Here is a 13,450-nt window from a genome sequence, read left to right on the forward strand (position 1 = left end):
CATTGAAAGATAAATATTCAACAAATCAAACTTCAAATAAAAATAAAATAAAAATGTGTGATTTGAAGCTTAATGCGCAAGACTGAGAGGCTTCTTGGAATACCACAAACAAACAAATTAAGCTTGCTTTCAGATACAATTACGACTTACAGTGACACAGGAACATGACCCTTGGTCACTGGAAAATCGGTGAAAATGAAAATTTGACTTGGTAATTCTTTTTCTCATTTCTAATATATCCTGACAACAATAATACATTGAAACATCATATCTCACTAGATTAACGACATTCTAGTTACGGACCCATGACTACAAGTTATATGAATAGCAAAGGCCTAAATCCCGTTGTCTATTTTTTGGCATAGGTAATCAACATTGAATTCTGCGGTGTCATCTTAAAACCCTGGAGTGCCTGCATTGCTACTGTAGATTGCATCTCATCTCCAAACTCCACAAAAGCAATACCTGGCTTCGTTTCCACCATTCTAACCTCCTTAAAACCAGCGTACTGGCAGAAGAGCATTTGCAACATCATGGGAGTTGTATCCTGAGGAAGATTCTGAACAAAAAGTATGTTGTTTGGCGGAGCAGGAGCCTCAGGTAACTTCACACCACCGGGATACGGTATTTGGGAGAGCTGCACCAGGTTGGGGGAGAGAGAGAGAAGTTAAGGATTTCATGAGAGCATACTATTTAAGCTTATGCATGTTTACAAAAGGAAAAAGTTTCATCAATTTAAATTCAAGGAAAGGGAGAACTGCAGATTATAAACTTTACTGACTAGTGGCAAGGTGCAACTTGTAACAGGTGGATCACTTGATTCCATGATTCCATAACTCAAGAGTAGTATTTTTTTAATCTCTTATCACATATACCAGTCTCAGTGAACCAAAACAAAGTTGAAATAGATTACTACTTCTGTGACGAAATTTCCAATCACCGCAATAAACCAAAAATACTTGTATCCATGTACTTCATAGCAATTTACTACCTTCATGCACCTATCTAATTAGTTTATGTTTCACAAAAAGTGCAAATTACCAACTCTTCTAAACCACAGGCAGTTTTTCCACTAAATATACTTCACAAAGAGTTTAAAAAAAATTCAGTTCTAAAATACCAAACAAGGAACACAAGAGATATGATCGAATATCCCTCATGAAAAAGAGAAGATACTTACAGGAGGTGCTGCACCATACGCACCAGCGTAAGCAGGATTCACACCCATTCCGGCTTGGCTAGCATCATGTTGCTCTTTTCGCTTTTTCCCTGCCACATAACGAACAGAAAAACAAACTTTAAGATCGTAAAAGCCCATATATCCGCCATACAGTAATATAACATATGTTTTTTTCCAAACAATATATCTTATTGCCATACAGTTTATATAAACGAGAGAGAACAATGTACAAGATATGGGAATTGCAAAATAGGATGAGCAGAATGTCTTACCCTTGTCTTCATGCCTCTTTCGTCTTTCACGTGGAACAAAAGTACCATCAGCCTTTGCTATTACATCTGATTTTGTCTTGGCATATTGTATTCTCTGTTTTAATCACATATCAGTAAAATAAGTTTAAAACAAAAAACAAAAAAACCAAATCATATACATGGAAAAAGTTATGGTAATCACAACTACTTATATCTAACATGCTTGTGTGTGTGTGTGTGTGTGTGCGCATGTCACTGAGCAAGTCGGATATCCTTTTGATGGCATGACATGCAGAAATCCTTTTTCACCAACACTAAGCAGATTTATAGACAATACACCATAGAAAAATCATATGAATGGAAAAGAAAATCTGACCTAACTCTAACCACTAACCCCCAAAACACAACCACAGTGTCCTAGCGATGGGCAATGGTTACTCAATGCCCAATGAGTACCCATTTTATACTACGGGCATCGAGAATGACTATAACCAGTGCTGGATCCGGTCTTTGTTGCCAAGCTAAATCCTTTTCTGCCATTACAATTAGTCTTCTTACATACTCGTCTCATGCATTGTGCTAAGAATACAAATGGCATTCTAAAGGACAAAATAAAAGCAAGCAAAGATTAAATTTCCAAATGGCGCTTATATAACCAAATTCCTTGGGTCAAAACCTAAAGCCTCACAACAACTGATGAGTGACCAATACTAATAGTGTGTGAGAAAGGCTAACAAAACGAAAATCCATGGCTTACTTTGAATAATTGAATTGTAGCTAATATCACATTAAAGTATCTTTCTTTGAGTGAGAAAGACAATATAGATATAGATTGAGAAGTAAAAAAAGAAAAAGCATATAAGATTAGATTAGGTTAGATTAGCATACCATAGGCTTGTCATAAAAGGGGAAGCCTTGCATTTGTTGAATGGCTTTGGTGGCGGAAGAGACGTCCTCGAAGACAAGCCAAGCTTGGCCTTTGTGCTTGAGCGTCTTGAAAGCTAAGACGTCCAGTATCTTCCCGAACTGCGAGAAGACCGCGAGAAGCGACTTTTTCAATTCATCGAGCTTGATTTTCTCGTTCAGATTGTTGATGTAGATGGTCTGGTTCGCCGGAACTTCGCTGCCGCTATTGTTCTCTCCCATGTCTCCGCCCACCCGATTTTGGAGCTTTGAAGCTACTAAGGAGACGAACGAGGAGTTCAGCTGAGTCTCTCTCCGACTGGCGTGCTCCAAGGCAAGGCACTTACCACCGAGTCTTTTTCCCGAAGCTTAGCTGCTTCACTGTCAAAATTTGGAAGCAAAAAAAGCCCTAACTACACCGACGGGATAATTCTATTCTATTGGACTCTAATTTAAGTTTGGGCAGATCAATGGGCCTCAACTTCGAACTTCTAATCCCGAAATTGGGGTACCTCAGCTCAATCTCAGGCCCAAGGTTCAAAGGCTTTAGGCCCAAAATACTAACAATCACAAGAATTTTTTAGAGAAACAGAAAAAACTAATTGAGCTATACCCTACTAACGATGATGTCCCCGTATTCTTAAGCCACTCCAAATAAGAAAAACTTAGAAAATGATAGATCACAGAATACATGAAAGTGATATGCTATAAAGGTTAAAGGAACCTGATGATGTTCCTTGACCCCTGTCACCCATCCACTTGGCCACGATTGTTTAATTTGGCCACTCCACTCATTACTTAACCCCAACCCTTGCGTTCCATGTAGAGTCACGTTGCATAGTAATTTAATAAATTAATAACTATCTGAATGGTTCCAACAACAACAACAACAAAAAACTATTTGAATGGTTCTTGAAGAATCTAGAAAACGTAAATGGTCAACAAAAATAGTTGAACTCCCTTCCCTCGCACCACCAACTATACGGTATACCTTACCTTCTTTTGCTTTTTGACTATGTAGGGTTGTCTAGAAACAGAGAGTGCGTTTCATATATATGAGTTGTTAAATGAGAAATAGCGTCACCCCTCGAGTCTCACCAAACTTGCAAATTAAAGGGACACAGACAGAGGGTGGCGCGCAGAGATTCATGCATCCATTCGCTTGAGGAGAGTATAGGCTGGCCTAGCTGGCCGGCTAGCTGCGACGTGTAAAGTTATAGCGACTGACTGACTGTCGCATCCTACGCATGCATTATTGCTAGAGCATTCACAGGAAAGCAAGCAGAACACGAGGTGACATGACACAACACATAACCCTTGAGATATCTTTAAAGAAAATGTCCTTCCAAAAAAACAATTGAACTCCAAATACCACTGGAACCGACACGTCAATCATAACACAAATACCTAAACGCTGCACTCTATATATTATATATAGCTGTAAATTAAACGACATGAAGGAGACAAATAAAAATAAAACCAGAGACGGAGACAGAGACAGATACATAGAGAAAAGAAAACCCAGTATCTATTTGTAATAATGGTTTCTTAATTATACTTGTAATTATATTTAAGTTATTAAATTCAATTATTAGTTACAGACGTCACTCAATTATATATTGTGTTGCATCATTAGTTATTCTGTTTAATTTTGTTAAATTTTTTGTCAAAAATAAGGATAAATTCGGAAATTCATCCACAACTCTCTCATTCTTCCACAACCCTCCATTGTCGCAACCCAATCCTTGCCGACACCAAAAAATTCAATTAAAAAGATGCCGTACAACAACAAGAATATTTCAAATATTCATAATAAATACCTTCAGACCAGCAAACAGATTCAAGATCTCGCATTTTACCTTTAGACCAACCCTTCTCCTAAATCACATCAGTCTTCCATAATCTTGGAACCCAATTCGAATACACCAATTTAAAACCCGATCCTTTTGCAAGAGCCACTGAATCTGACTCATGAGTGCTAAAATTTGTAGACTTTTGAAACAAAAACGAAAAAGGGTAAGTGCTGAAATTATGAATCTTTGGACCTCCCCGAGGGAGCAAACAAGAATGGAAGGTTGAACCATAGGTTCGGTACAAGAGAATCTTTCTTAGACTCGGTTCGCCGTCAGTTTGCAAACCATCGAGAGGTTGAGAGAGAAGAGGGGTTGGTGGGTTAGGGTTTTGAAGTTTTGTGTAGAAGATCTGTGGGAATTTTTATTATTTGATATTCAATTTGAATTTCTGAATTTACAAATTTACAAATTTTGAAGTTGTGGAGGATAAGGAGGGTTATGGATGAATTTTCGAATTTATCCTCATTTTTTGACATAAAATTTAACAGAACTTGACGGAAGGACTACTGGTACAATAAAACACATATTTGAGTAACCTTTCCAACTAATAATTGAATTCAGTGACTCAAATGTAACTACGAGTATGATTAAAGGACCATTGTTGTGAATAACCCCAATTATTTTCATTTTCATTTTCATTAATGTGCTATTTTGTGGAGTGGAGGGTGCGTTATGTTCTGTTCTGTGGACAGCTGTTAAAGGCCAAAAAGAAAATGATAGATACATTACATACCACGAATACAAATTACACCACTTTGGATCAATGGCTTTCATTCGTCAGCACCAGTCATGACTCGTGACCCTCACAACTTCACAGGCAAGCCTACTAAGACCATTGACTTGGCTGTAAGCTTCTCTCCCGTGGACCCTCTTGGCTTTTTTTCTTTCTCACGAGGCCAAATTGCCTAACCTTCCAGAGCACAACTCAGAAACTCCGCCACCACTTCCCCTTTCTTTCTCTCCCCACGTGTACGTCTCAGATTTCATTCCGCCGGGTACATCAAAAGATCCAACGGTTAGATTCTAGATACCGCACTCACGCCGACCTTTCCTCCCTTGACGTTGACTCAGACTCGGGTCACTTAAAGAAAAGTCCTCCATCCACTCAATCGCATTCCCTCTCGACCGTTGGATCACGTCCTCCCCAGTTCCTATTCCTAAAAACAATCGGAAACGGCTCTTTACATTCACCCCACGTGGCAACAAACTACAGGTCCTTCGAGAAACCCACTTTGACGAGGCTCCGTTTCACAGCGCTTGGTTTTGTTTTCTTCGCACGCGTCTCTTACTCTCTCCCCTATATAAAGGCCTGGCCTGCTCTCTCTAGAACCCATCTTCGCAATTCAAGAGAGGCTTAATTTCCAAGAGAGAAAGAAAGAGTCATAAACAAAGAGATTTACTTTCTTTCGCTGCTGTGGGAAGTGACGGTTTTGTGCTAAGCTTTCTGCAGCGGTGTTTAGAAATCTCTCTCTAAGTTTCCATAACAAAAACAATGGCTCGTTCTTTCTCCAACGCTAAGCTTCTCTCTGCTCTCGTCGCCGATGGATTCTCTAGCACAATCACCAGGTACTTACAAATCTCCGACAACTCTCTCTCTCTCTCTCTCTCTCTCTCTCTCTCTCTCTCTCTCTCGGTGCACGAGATCTTTGTTTTCAGCTAATGAAAAATATAAATTTAATTAAGGGATAATTAAACACCTTTTACTTTCGAAAACTGCAGACGTGGATATGCGGCGGGTTCTCAAGGAGTTGCGTCGAGCGTGGTTAGAGGAGGAGGTGCTACTAATCCTACAAGTGTAAACGTGGTTAAGAATTCCGGGGAAGACAAGGTGAGCTCCGCTTCAAAGGTCTCGTGGGTCCCCAACCCGAAAACCGGGTTTTACGGACCCGAGAATGGCGCCGAAGAGATCGACGCGGCCGAGCTACGTGCGGCGCTCTTGAAGAAGCACTAAGGAAAGAAAAATTCTTGGTAGTTTTTTTCGGAAACAGCAAAAGGGGAAAATTGTACGAGGAATGGGCTGTCGGCGTGTTTGGGTTTGAATTCTTCGGAGTTCGGGCTTCGCCGGAATATATTTGTGATTGTTGTAATAGCTGGTTCCTCCGTCCTCTGCCTTAGGGACTATATAATATAAAGCATGTACCCTATTTATTAATTTTTGCAATAAAATGATTTTAATTCGTTGAATTTATTTTGGAGATTTAGTTGGCAATTTTGTCATGCGGACCAAACAGAATCGTTTTGTTTGATTTGATTGTGAATGGTTTCTGTTTTGGTGAAGAATAAAGATACATTTTGAACGTATTATTTAGGAAATTCTGAAAATGGATTGATAATGATGCACGTCTTTTCATTGTTGGATGTTAATCCAAAGTTTCATGCTTTACTTGAGCATTTAAGTGTGTGAACCTCTATAATTAAGTTCGTCTCTGATTAAGATGATGTGGGATTTGATTCAACGACAACAATTCATCAATTACGGGGGATGCGGGAGGGTCAAACTTCGAACTCGCCCAGAAAATTGGGGCCATTGATTGATAGAGCTGATAACCAAAAAATGCGGAAGAATAGTATTCGTCTCGAAATTAATGGATGCGTGCACATAATAGAAATCTCAAAGTTAAATAATAGTACGTGAATTAGGACAATTGGTTAAAACAGTAAGCCAATTACTTAAATTCAAGATTTCCTCTCAATAAATTAAATTAATTTAGAGTAATTTAGACTTTAATAATAATTAAAATTAAATTAATTTAGAGTAATTTATACTCTAATAATAATATTTGTAATGATTGCCTTATCAATAAATTAGCACCGTCCAAGAAAACCCAAATCAAGTGGCACCGTTTCCGGCTGCCATGTGTTCATGTTCCGGTGCAGTGTAATCGAATGGCCTAGGAAGTTGGCTTTAAGATCCAATTATAAAATTGAGAAAATGGTTTGATGCAAAGGGAGATTGCCGCTGATCAATAAATGAGTTTGATTATTCATTTAGCATAGGGTCGAGGTCGACGACAGGGATAGATAAATAAACTATCGAGGATAATGGGAATGAATTATTAGCGTGTTGGTTAATTAGGTCTCAAGCTAATCTAATTAGGCGCAAATATAGCGAATCAATTTGTTTGTCTGCCTCTGATTCACCCTTGTTTGCCAATTCCAAGGAAGATATTATTAAATTTTATGGGTAGGGTAGGGCCAAATTTGAGCTTCATATTATTATGTTGCCAGATAGATGCGGTGAATTGTCTAGGTCTCCGCTTTGTTTATGTAGTCTTGTGGCGATGACGAGTACAAGTTGTCCACTTGTTTCAGCTCTCAAAAGCCAAAGGCAAGCAATAAGAAGAAGAAAGAAGCATCAACATGGAAAGTGACGTGCTGATTCATTTACTGGGTTGACCCGGCTTCTTTTTAATTTGATTGTTATGGGTTGCTTGCAATGTACAAATGAAGAAGAAACGCCAAGGCAACGTCATCCACACTTGAAGAGCTGCTGCATTGGAAAACAATCATTGTGTTGTATTTCACAAGCATCTAATTGTTTATCAAGTCACAGGGATCGTATTATCTCACCATCTTTTATGATTCTATTGAAGAAAACAGAATGGTGGGATGGGAGAGGGAGGGAGTGTGAGGTTTGCCAATGCCACCCCACTACTACTCAAACTAGGAGGACACTGGACATTCTAACTTAAAAGAACAAAAAGGCTATTGATTCACTAGAATTTCCATATCTCGACTTTCTGCTCCTTGTTCATCACATGATATGCTCTCCGTTCTAAAAATTACGCATATTCGTCGAGCAGAAGCAAAGAGACCCGAGAAGGAACAATTTTCGGGGGCAGGCTACGGGACTACTTTATTTTTCAAGGCTCTAGCTATATCACACAGAAAATAGAGTTAAAAAAACCCCATACTATATGGATTCATTCCAAGTTGACAACAGTGTAGAGCAGGAAAGGCAACAACGGTTGTCAGGCCAACCATACATAGGCCCAAATTCACAAGCGGGTCATAGGGGGCAAAGCTTTCTCCAACACAGCTTACATACCACTAATCCACATATGTGAGTCACTTCCAGGTGAATCTTAATCAATTGTTGTTCCATCATCTAATGAGTAAAACTTTCCCAGTTTTCAGAGTTTTTCTTTTCTCCTCCTTTCATCTGCTCAGCATTTCAATAGGGGATAAAATTATTTGATAACTAAAACTTCTACCTTGTAAATAAACTCAACCTTACAAATGCAGCAAGGATTCTTATTCTCCCCCATTTGTAATTGCTACAGGCCACTGTCAGTCTGTCACTGACATCAACCTCATGCCACTGCCACATAGATTGCCAATATTTCTCCCACTTCCTTTGTTTAACCCTCGTAATCTAACTATAACGTAGTGCAAAGTTCCTCCGGGTCTACATTAATCTACCCATGTGTCAAGGGACATTTCCTTCATAGAAGTTTCACATACCTTCAGCTAACAAACGCTCAGCTAATATTGATACGAGAGATAAGGATTAGTTCTGTGAACGAGGGCAAGTAAAGACAAAAACTACTTTAGACAACCAACTGCAAGATATTTGCTACTATGTTGAATCATTAATCCCTGTTCTTCAAAACCAAAATAAGAACTTCCTTAAGCTTTTCAGATGAAAGCTATCCAGCATATTGTCAGCTATGCCACTGAGTTCAGCACAAACATAACTGCAAATAACAATCTCTAAGGCATATTCAATTCAACAGCCCTGAAAATCCTTCAATTTCTATTTGCATAGTTGCACGATCAATACAAACTTGAGGTAGATCAAAAATATTACCATGAGCCGCTGACTACCTAAACTCCAAAGAAGACATCTCTAAAAGCCCAAAAGAGCATGAAAATACACATTGTAATATGCTTTTCACTGGCACATTAGTTTTCCAAACATCTTTTCAGAGAAAGACGACTCTCTAAACCCAAAAGAGCATGAAAATAAGACCACATTCTAATATGCTTATCAACTTTCACAAACTCTATGTCTGTAACCTAAACCCTAAACCTTATCTGAACCCTCACGCTCTCAAGCAGAGTACTATTTGACACGACTTGTTCATCAGCGCCTAACTCAATCATTTCCAAGCTATCCATATAGAAAACCTGCCTCAACAATTCCCAAGCTATCCGTACAGAATACATCAATAACAAAAACAAAACAACATTACCTATAGCATATAAACTCTAAGAGCATACAGGCAAATCAGGTTACTTAAAAACTTGCCCCCTGGATCTGAGTGATAAGAAAGTATAAAACTTGCAACCAGACCAGAAATATCAAAAGCAAGTGGTGTTTTAATTGTTTTGACCAAAACTACATTCCACAGACCCCTATCAATCAAAATACACGCTTCAACTCTTTGCAATGCACCATAACCCCTATATGCTTAAACAGTACAATGCAATTATACACTAAACTTATGTAACATAACTGCGTTTTTTTTTGTCACATGCTCCTATTGAACATACACATTAATTTGATCTCTCGTTTATTCCTCCTCAGAATCACAATCAATATCTTGATTCATTTTCCATAACAAAACATGTAACAAACACAACTACAAGAATTATTGAAAACCATAAAATTTAGCATCTTTAAGAAATTAAATGTAAACAGACACTAACCATCACTCCAAATCCATAAAAACATCCCCTTACAAACCCAATTTCTTTTCAAATTGAAGAAACAAGAGGGTTCATTTTAATTTTCCTTACTTGCCCATTGACGCAATCCAATCCACACCCGCACTGTGGGCACTCGTAAAAGTTGTCAATCGGAAACGCAGCAGAAGCGATCCCCACAGAGAATTCAAGATTGTCGCCGCTCCGAGTGACCTCGACGATGTTGAGCCACAAGAACAAGACCTTGACGCTAACCCCAGTGAGCCCAGAGAGCTTGTTCTTGGAGATAGAGCCACTGATGGTGGACTTATACTTGAGCTGGTACGACCCTTCCAATGCGAAACTGCAGGAACCGTTCAAATAAGCTCGGAATTGACCGTTGCTTCGGTCTAGTTCGTAACCAGTGACGCCCTTCGGGAGCAGACCCATCGGGAAGTCGAAGTCTTGGATGATATCGTACGCCGACCGTGAGTCATCGTAGCCGGCGGCGGCCGTTGATGACGTAGCGAATGGGGATAGGATGACGAAGAGGGCGAGAATGGCTGCGAGAGACGACATGGTTTGGGCTTTCGGATTTTCTCTCGCTTCTCTCTCCCCAATTTTTTTGTTGCTTTTGGTATTTCCGGGAATTGTTGTTGGTGGAGAGTGGGTTTGGCTTTGACTGACAGCGGTGGAGACGACGTTTACAGTCCGAATACGACAATAATAGTTCTTCAAAAACGGCGACGTATGGAGGAGTTTGTATTCTTTTAGGTAGTCGCGCTGTTGGCTCGGCAATGGACGTGGTGACTTTTCTGTAATAAGAAAGCCAGGTTCACATATGGAGGCTCTCCTCCAAAAAAAGGAAGGGGGGAATAGTAATTTCCCACTGACGATGACGCATATTACTTTAAAAAGTCAAGCCTTTTGATCGTCTGTGTGGATCTCTACAGCGGGTTAGGTAGGAACGGAAAGTCGAATGAACAGAAATAGAATTGTAGTTGGAGTTGGGCAACAGCCCAACACTGTACATCTTGAGGCCCTTTTCGTTTTTAATTATCTAACTACCTTTTTCTGCACGTTGATAACTACCCCTTCTTTTCTTTTTTTCCTTTTTCATTTACCTCTTTCTCGCATATGGTTTTTCTAGGTGTAAGATATTAGGGAGCCCATTGTTGATGTTTTTTTTTCCTTTTTCATTTACCTCTTTCTCGCATATGATTTTTCTAGTTGTAAGATATTAGGGAGCCCATTGTTGATGTTTTAGACGCAGCGACACTATCCCACTGTTAAGGGGGTGATTTATGCGGCGATAACATGTTAATAACACTATCCCTCCTTTATGTCCATATGCTTGGGAGGAATATGCAATAAAAAGCTCAACAACCAGTCAAACCAATATGGATGGCAAATGAGTACCATTGGTAAATCCTTACCTGCCAAGCTTATAGTTATGGTGCAGGAGCAACCACTATTTGCTAACTTGTGAAGTTGTGAGTGGTACAAACTCATGCAAATTATGAAAATCCGTCATATATTATAATGGTATTGTACATTTACTCTCAGATCATATAGTCGTGAAAGTCGGATACTAACATAATGCCATGTCTAAACTGCATTTAGGCAATGAAAAATTGAAAACTAACTCAATTAAGCCGAGGACACTAAATTATTGATCTTAATCTTCCTTCCCTTCCCATTGACACAATCAAAACCGCAACCACAGGTTGGGCTCTCAACGAAATTACTGACTGGAAAGTCCGCGGAGGCGATGCCCACAGAGAACTCGAGCTTATCGTCGTCACGAATCACCTTGACGATGCTCAGCCACAGAAAGAGCACCTTCACTTTGATGCCACTCAAGCTCGAGATCTTGTCATCCGTTATCACACCGGTTATGGTGGACTTGTACTTCAACTTATAGGAGTCAATGGAAAAGGAACAAGTGCCATTCAAGTAGACTGTGAACTTACCTGTGGAGTTGTCTAGCTCATAGCCCAATGCGCCCTTGGGAAGAATGCCAACTGGGAAGTCATAATCTTCCAGGACTTCGTAAACTGTCAGCTCGTCGTTGACAGATGCAGATGGGATTGAGAAGGAGACCAGAAGGAAGAGAGATAGCCAGAGCAGTGTTTCCTTTGGAGACATGGTGGATGAAGTTTTGACTGTTTGGTTATGCAGGCTCTAAACGGTAGATGGAAGTTGGAACATACATATAGAGAAATTTGAGAGACAAAACAAAGAATATTCCATTTGATTCGTTTGTGCATACATGATACATATATAAATTGCACACAACAAAGCAGATCTTATATAGAGAGGGCTCGCTCTAATGCTCTATTTGCAAAGCCCTCTTTTAATCTAAGGGGGATGGGGACTCGAAGTTAGGTGGTGCACGCGATGGGCTTACTGTCCTCGGCAACTCGCCTAACTTACTTCTGCTGCATATAGTTAGTTAGACTTCATAAGTGCTCTCACCGAATGTGATGGCACGGCGCTACTCACCAACTGTTGACAAGCAAATCCACAGCCACACTGCGGGCTCTCCTCAAAGTTGTCGATTGAAAAGTCGGCTGAAGCAATCCCCACGGAGAATTGTAGCTCATCGCCATTTCGAACCACTTCCACTATGTCGATCCAGAAGAAGAGCACCTTCACACTCACACCCTTCAAATTTTTGAGCCTGTCTTTGGACAAAACACCAGTTATGGTGGATCTGTACCTGAGCTGATACGAGTTTTCAAGGGAGAAGCTGCAGGTTCCGTTGAAATACGCCTTGAAATTGCCGGTGTCCCTGTCTAGCTCGTAGCCTGTTACTCCTTTGGGAAGAAGGCCGATTGGGAAGTCATATTGTTGAAGCATCTCGTATGCTGATAGCTTGTCGTCGCTATAGGCAGAGGATGAGAGAATGAACAGGAGAAGTGCAAAGGGAAACACCAGTAACGGAGATGTGGGCTTTCTTGCATGAGACTGAGAGAAGGAAGCCATGAATTCCCAGTCTTGAAGAAGCTTTGTGGGCGGTGTTTGGTTAGGCGGAGAGTGAGTGAGGCTGGCAAACAGAGGAGAGGACATGTGTACTTATGGATTGGGGAAGTTCATCAGTTGTGGTGGACGACTGGCTCAATGCTTTGCACATTTCACGCAATAACAATGAAGGTGACAGTTTTGTCACATTTCTCATTAATAGAATAGAATCGTTTGAATGCCCTTTTATCTTTTGTTTGTACTGCGCTATTTTTGAAGCCTACATGGTGCCACGTAGCGTGGGGGTTTGGTTGGGCATTATCTTGATTCACGTTGCAGATGACATTTGGGAATTGGGTTTCATTCACAGTTTTAACTTTTAAGTAACAAATGAAGATTTTGAAGGGTCACAAAATGAAAGCTTGAAAGTTGAAACCCAGTTGTCTCTGTGCTGCAGACGCATGCAAGGTTGTCAGCAGATGGTGATTGGTGACGCCTCACACATAACGTTTGTGGAACAGTCAATTTATGCATCCGAAAAAGGACAAGGTTAAAGAAAAAATCGCCCATGAAGTTGTAAAAATGGATTCAATTCAACACGGAAATCTAATCTAGTGGGGATGTGCCAAATAGCAAGCTGTTCGAGAAGAGATTGGATTGGCAACTGGACT

The 13,450-nt window shown here is 40.1% G+C and overlaps 5 protein-coding genes across 5 annotated transcripts; 1 reads left to right on the forward strand and 4 right to left on the reverse strand.

Annotated features, from left to right (window-relative positions):
• On the reverse strand, positions 70-2,772 carry LOC109950690 (U1 small nuclear ribonucleoprotein A). Its single transcript, XM_020570579.1, has 4 exons — positions 2,320-2,772; positions 1,453-1,546; positions 1,181-1,269; positions 70-637 (listed from the first exon to the last, which is right to left on the reverse strand). Exons 1-4 carry the CDS (start codon positions 2,575-2,577, stop codon positions 350-352), a joined length of 729 nt encoding a protein of 242 aa, XP_020426168.1. The 5' UTR covers positions 2,578-2,772; the 3' UTR covers positions 70-349.
• Positions 5,507-6,375, forward strand: LOC18767775 (indole-3-acetic acid-induced protein ARG2). Its single transcript, XM_007201840.2, has 2 exons — positions 5,507-5,753; positions 5,907-6,375. Exons 1-2 carry the CDS (start codon positions 5,680-5,682, stop codon positions 6,136-6,138), a joined length of 306 nt encoding a protein of 101 aa, XP_007201902.1. The 5' UTR covers positions 5,507-5,679; the 3' UTR covers positions 6,139-6,375.
• LOC18768116 (uncharacterized protein At5g01610) lies at positions 9,681-10,659 on the reverse strand. The gene has a single exon (XM_007200323.2). It carries the CDS (start codon positions 10,392-10,394, stop codon positions 9,888-9,890), a length of 507 nt encoding a protein of 168 aa, XP_007200385.1. The 5' UTR covers positions 10,395-10,659; the 3' UTR covers positions 9,681-9,887.
• Positions 11,331-12,879, reverse strand: LOC18766615. Its single transcript, XM_020570518.1, has one exon. It carries the CDS (start codon positions 11,961-11,963, stop codon positions 11,466-11,468), a length of 498 nt encoding a protein of 165 aa, XP_020426107.1. The 5' UTR covers positions 11,964-12,879; the 3' UTR covers positions 11,331-11,465.
• On the reverse strand, positions 12,040-13,392 carry LOC18766559. Its single transcript, XM_020570517.1, has one exon. It carries the CDS (start codon positions 12,885-12,887, stop codon positions 12,267-12,269), a length of 621 nt encoding a protein of 206 aa, XP_020426106.1. The 5' UTR covers positions 12,888-13,392; the 3' UTR covers positions 12,040-12,266.

The sequence above is a fragment of the Prunus persica genome, chromosome G8 (assembly GCF_000346465.2).
Source record: "Prunus persica cultivar Lovell chromosome G8, Prunus_persica_NCBIv2, whole genome shotgun sequence".
NCBI classification, from domain to species: domain Eukaryota; kingdom Viridiplantae; phylum Streptophyta; class Magnoliopsida; order Rosales; family Rosaceae; genus Prunus; species Prunus persica.

Bases quoted from the DNA above. Each gene is read 5' to 3' on its own strand.
- LOC109950690 (XM_020570579.1), bottom strand. From the start codon at position 2,577: ATGGGAGAGAACAATAGCGGCAGCGAAGTTCCGGCGAACCAGACCATC. The intron at 1,270-1,452 runs GTAAGACATTCT...GTTATGTGGCAG, and splicing joins AAAGAGGCATGAAGACAAGG to GGAAAAAGCGAAAAGAGCAA. The intron at 638-1,180 runs GTAAGTATCTTC...AACCTGGTGCAG, and splicing joins CGTATGGTGCAGCACCTCCT to CTCTCCCAAATACCGTATCC.
- LOC18767775 (XM_007201840.2), top strand. From the start codon at position 5,680: ATGGCTCGTTCTTTCTCCAACGCTAAGCTTCTCTCTGCTCTCGTCGCC. The intron at 5,754-5,906 runs GTACTTACAAAT...CGAAAACTGCAG, and splicing joins TTCTCTAGCACAATCACCAG to ACGTGGATATGCGGCGGGTT.
- LOC18768116 (XM_007200323.2), bottom strand. From the start codon at position 10,394: ATGTCGTCTCTCGCAGCCATTCTCGCCCTCTTCGTCATCCTATCCCCA.
- LOC18766615 (XM_020570518.1), bottom strand. From the start codon at position 11,963: ATGTCTCCAAAGGAAACACTGCTCTGGCTATCTCTCTTCCTTCTGGTC.
- LOC18766559 (XM_020570517.1), bottom strand. From the start codon at position 12,887: ATGTCCTCTCCTCTGTTTGCCAGCCTCACTCACTCTCCGCCTAACCAA.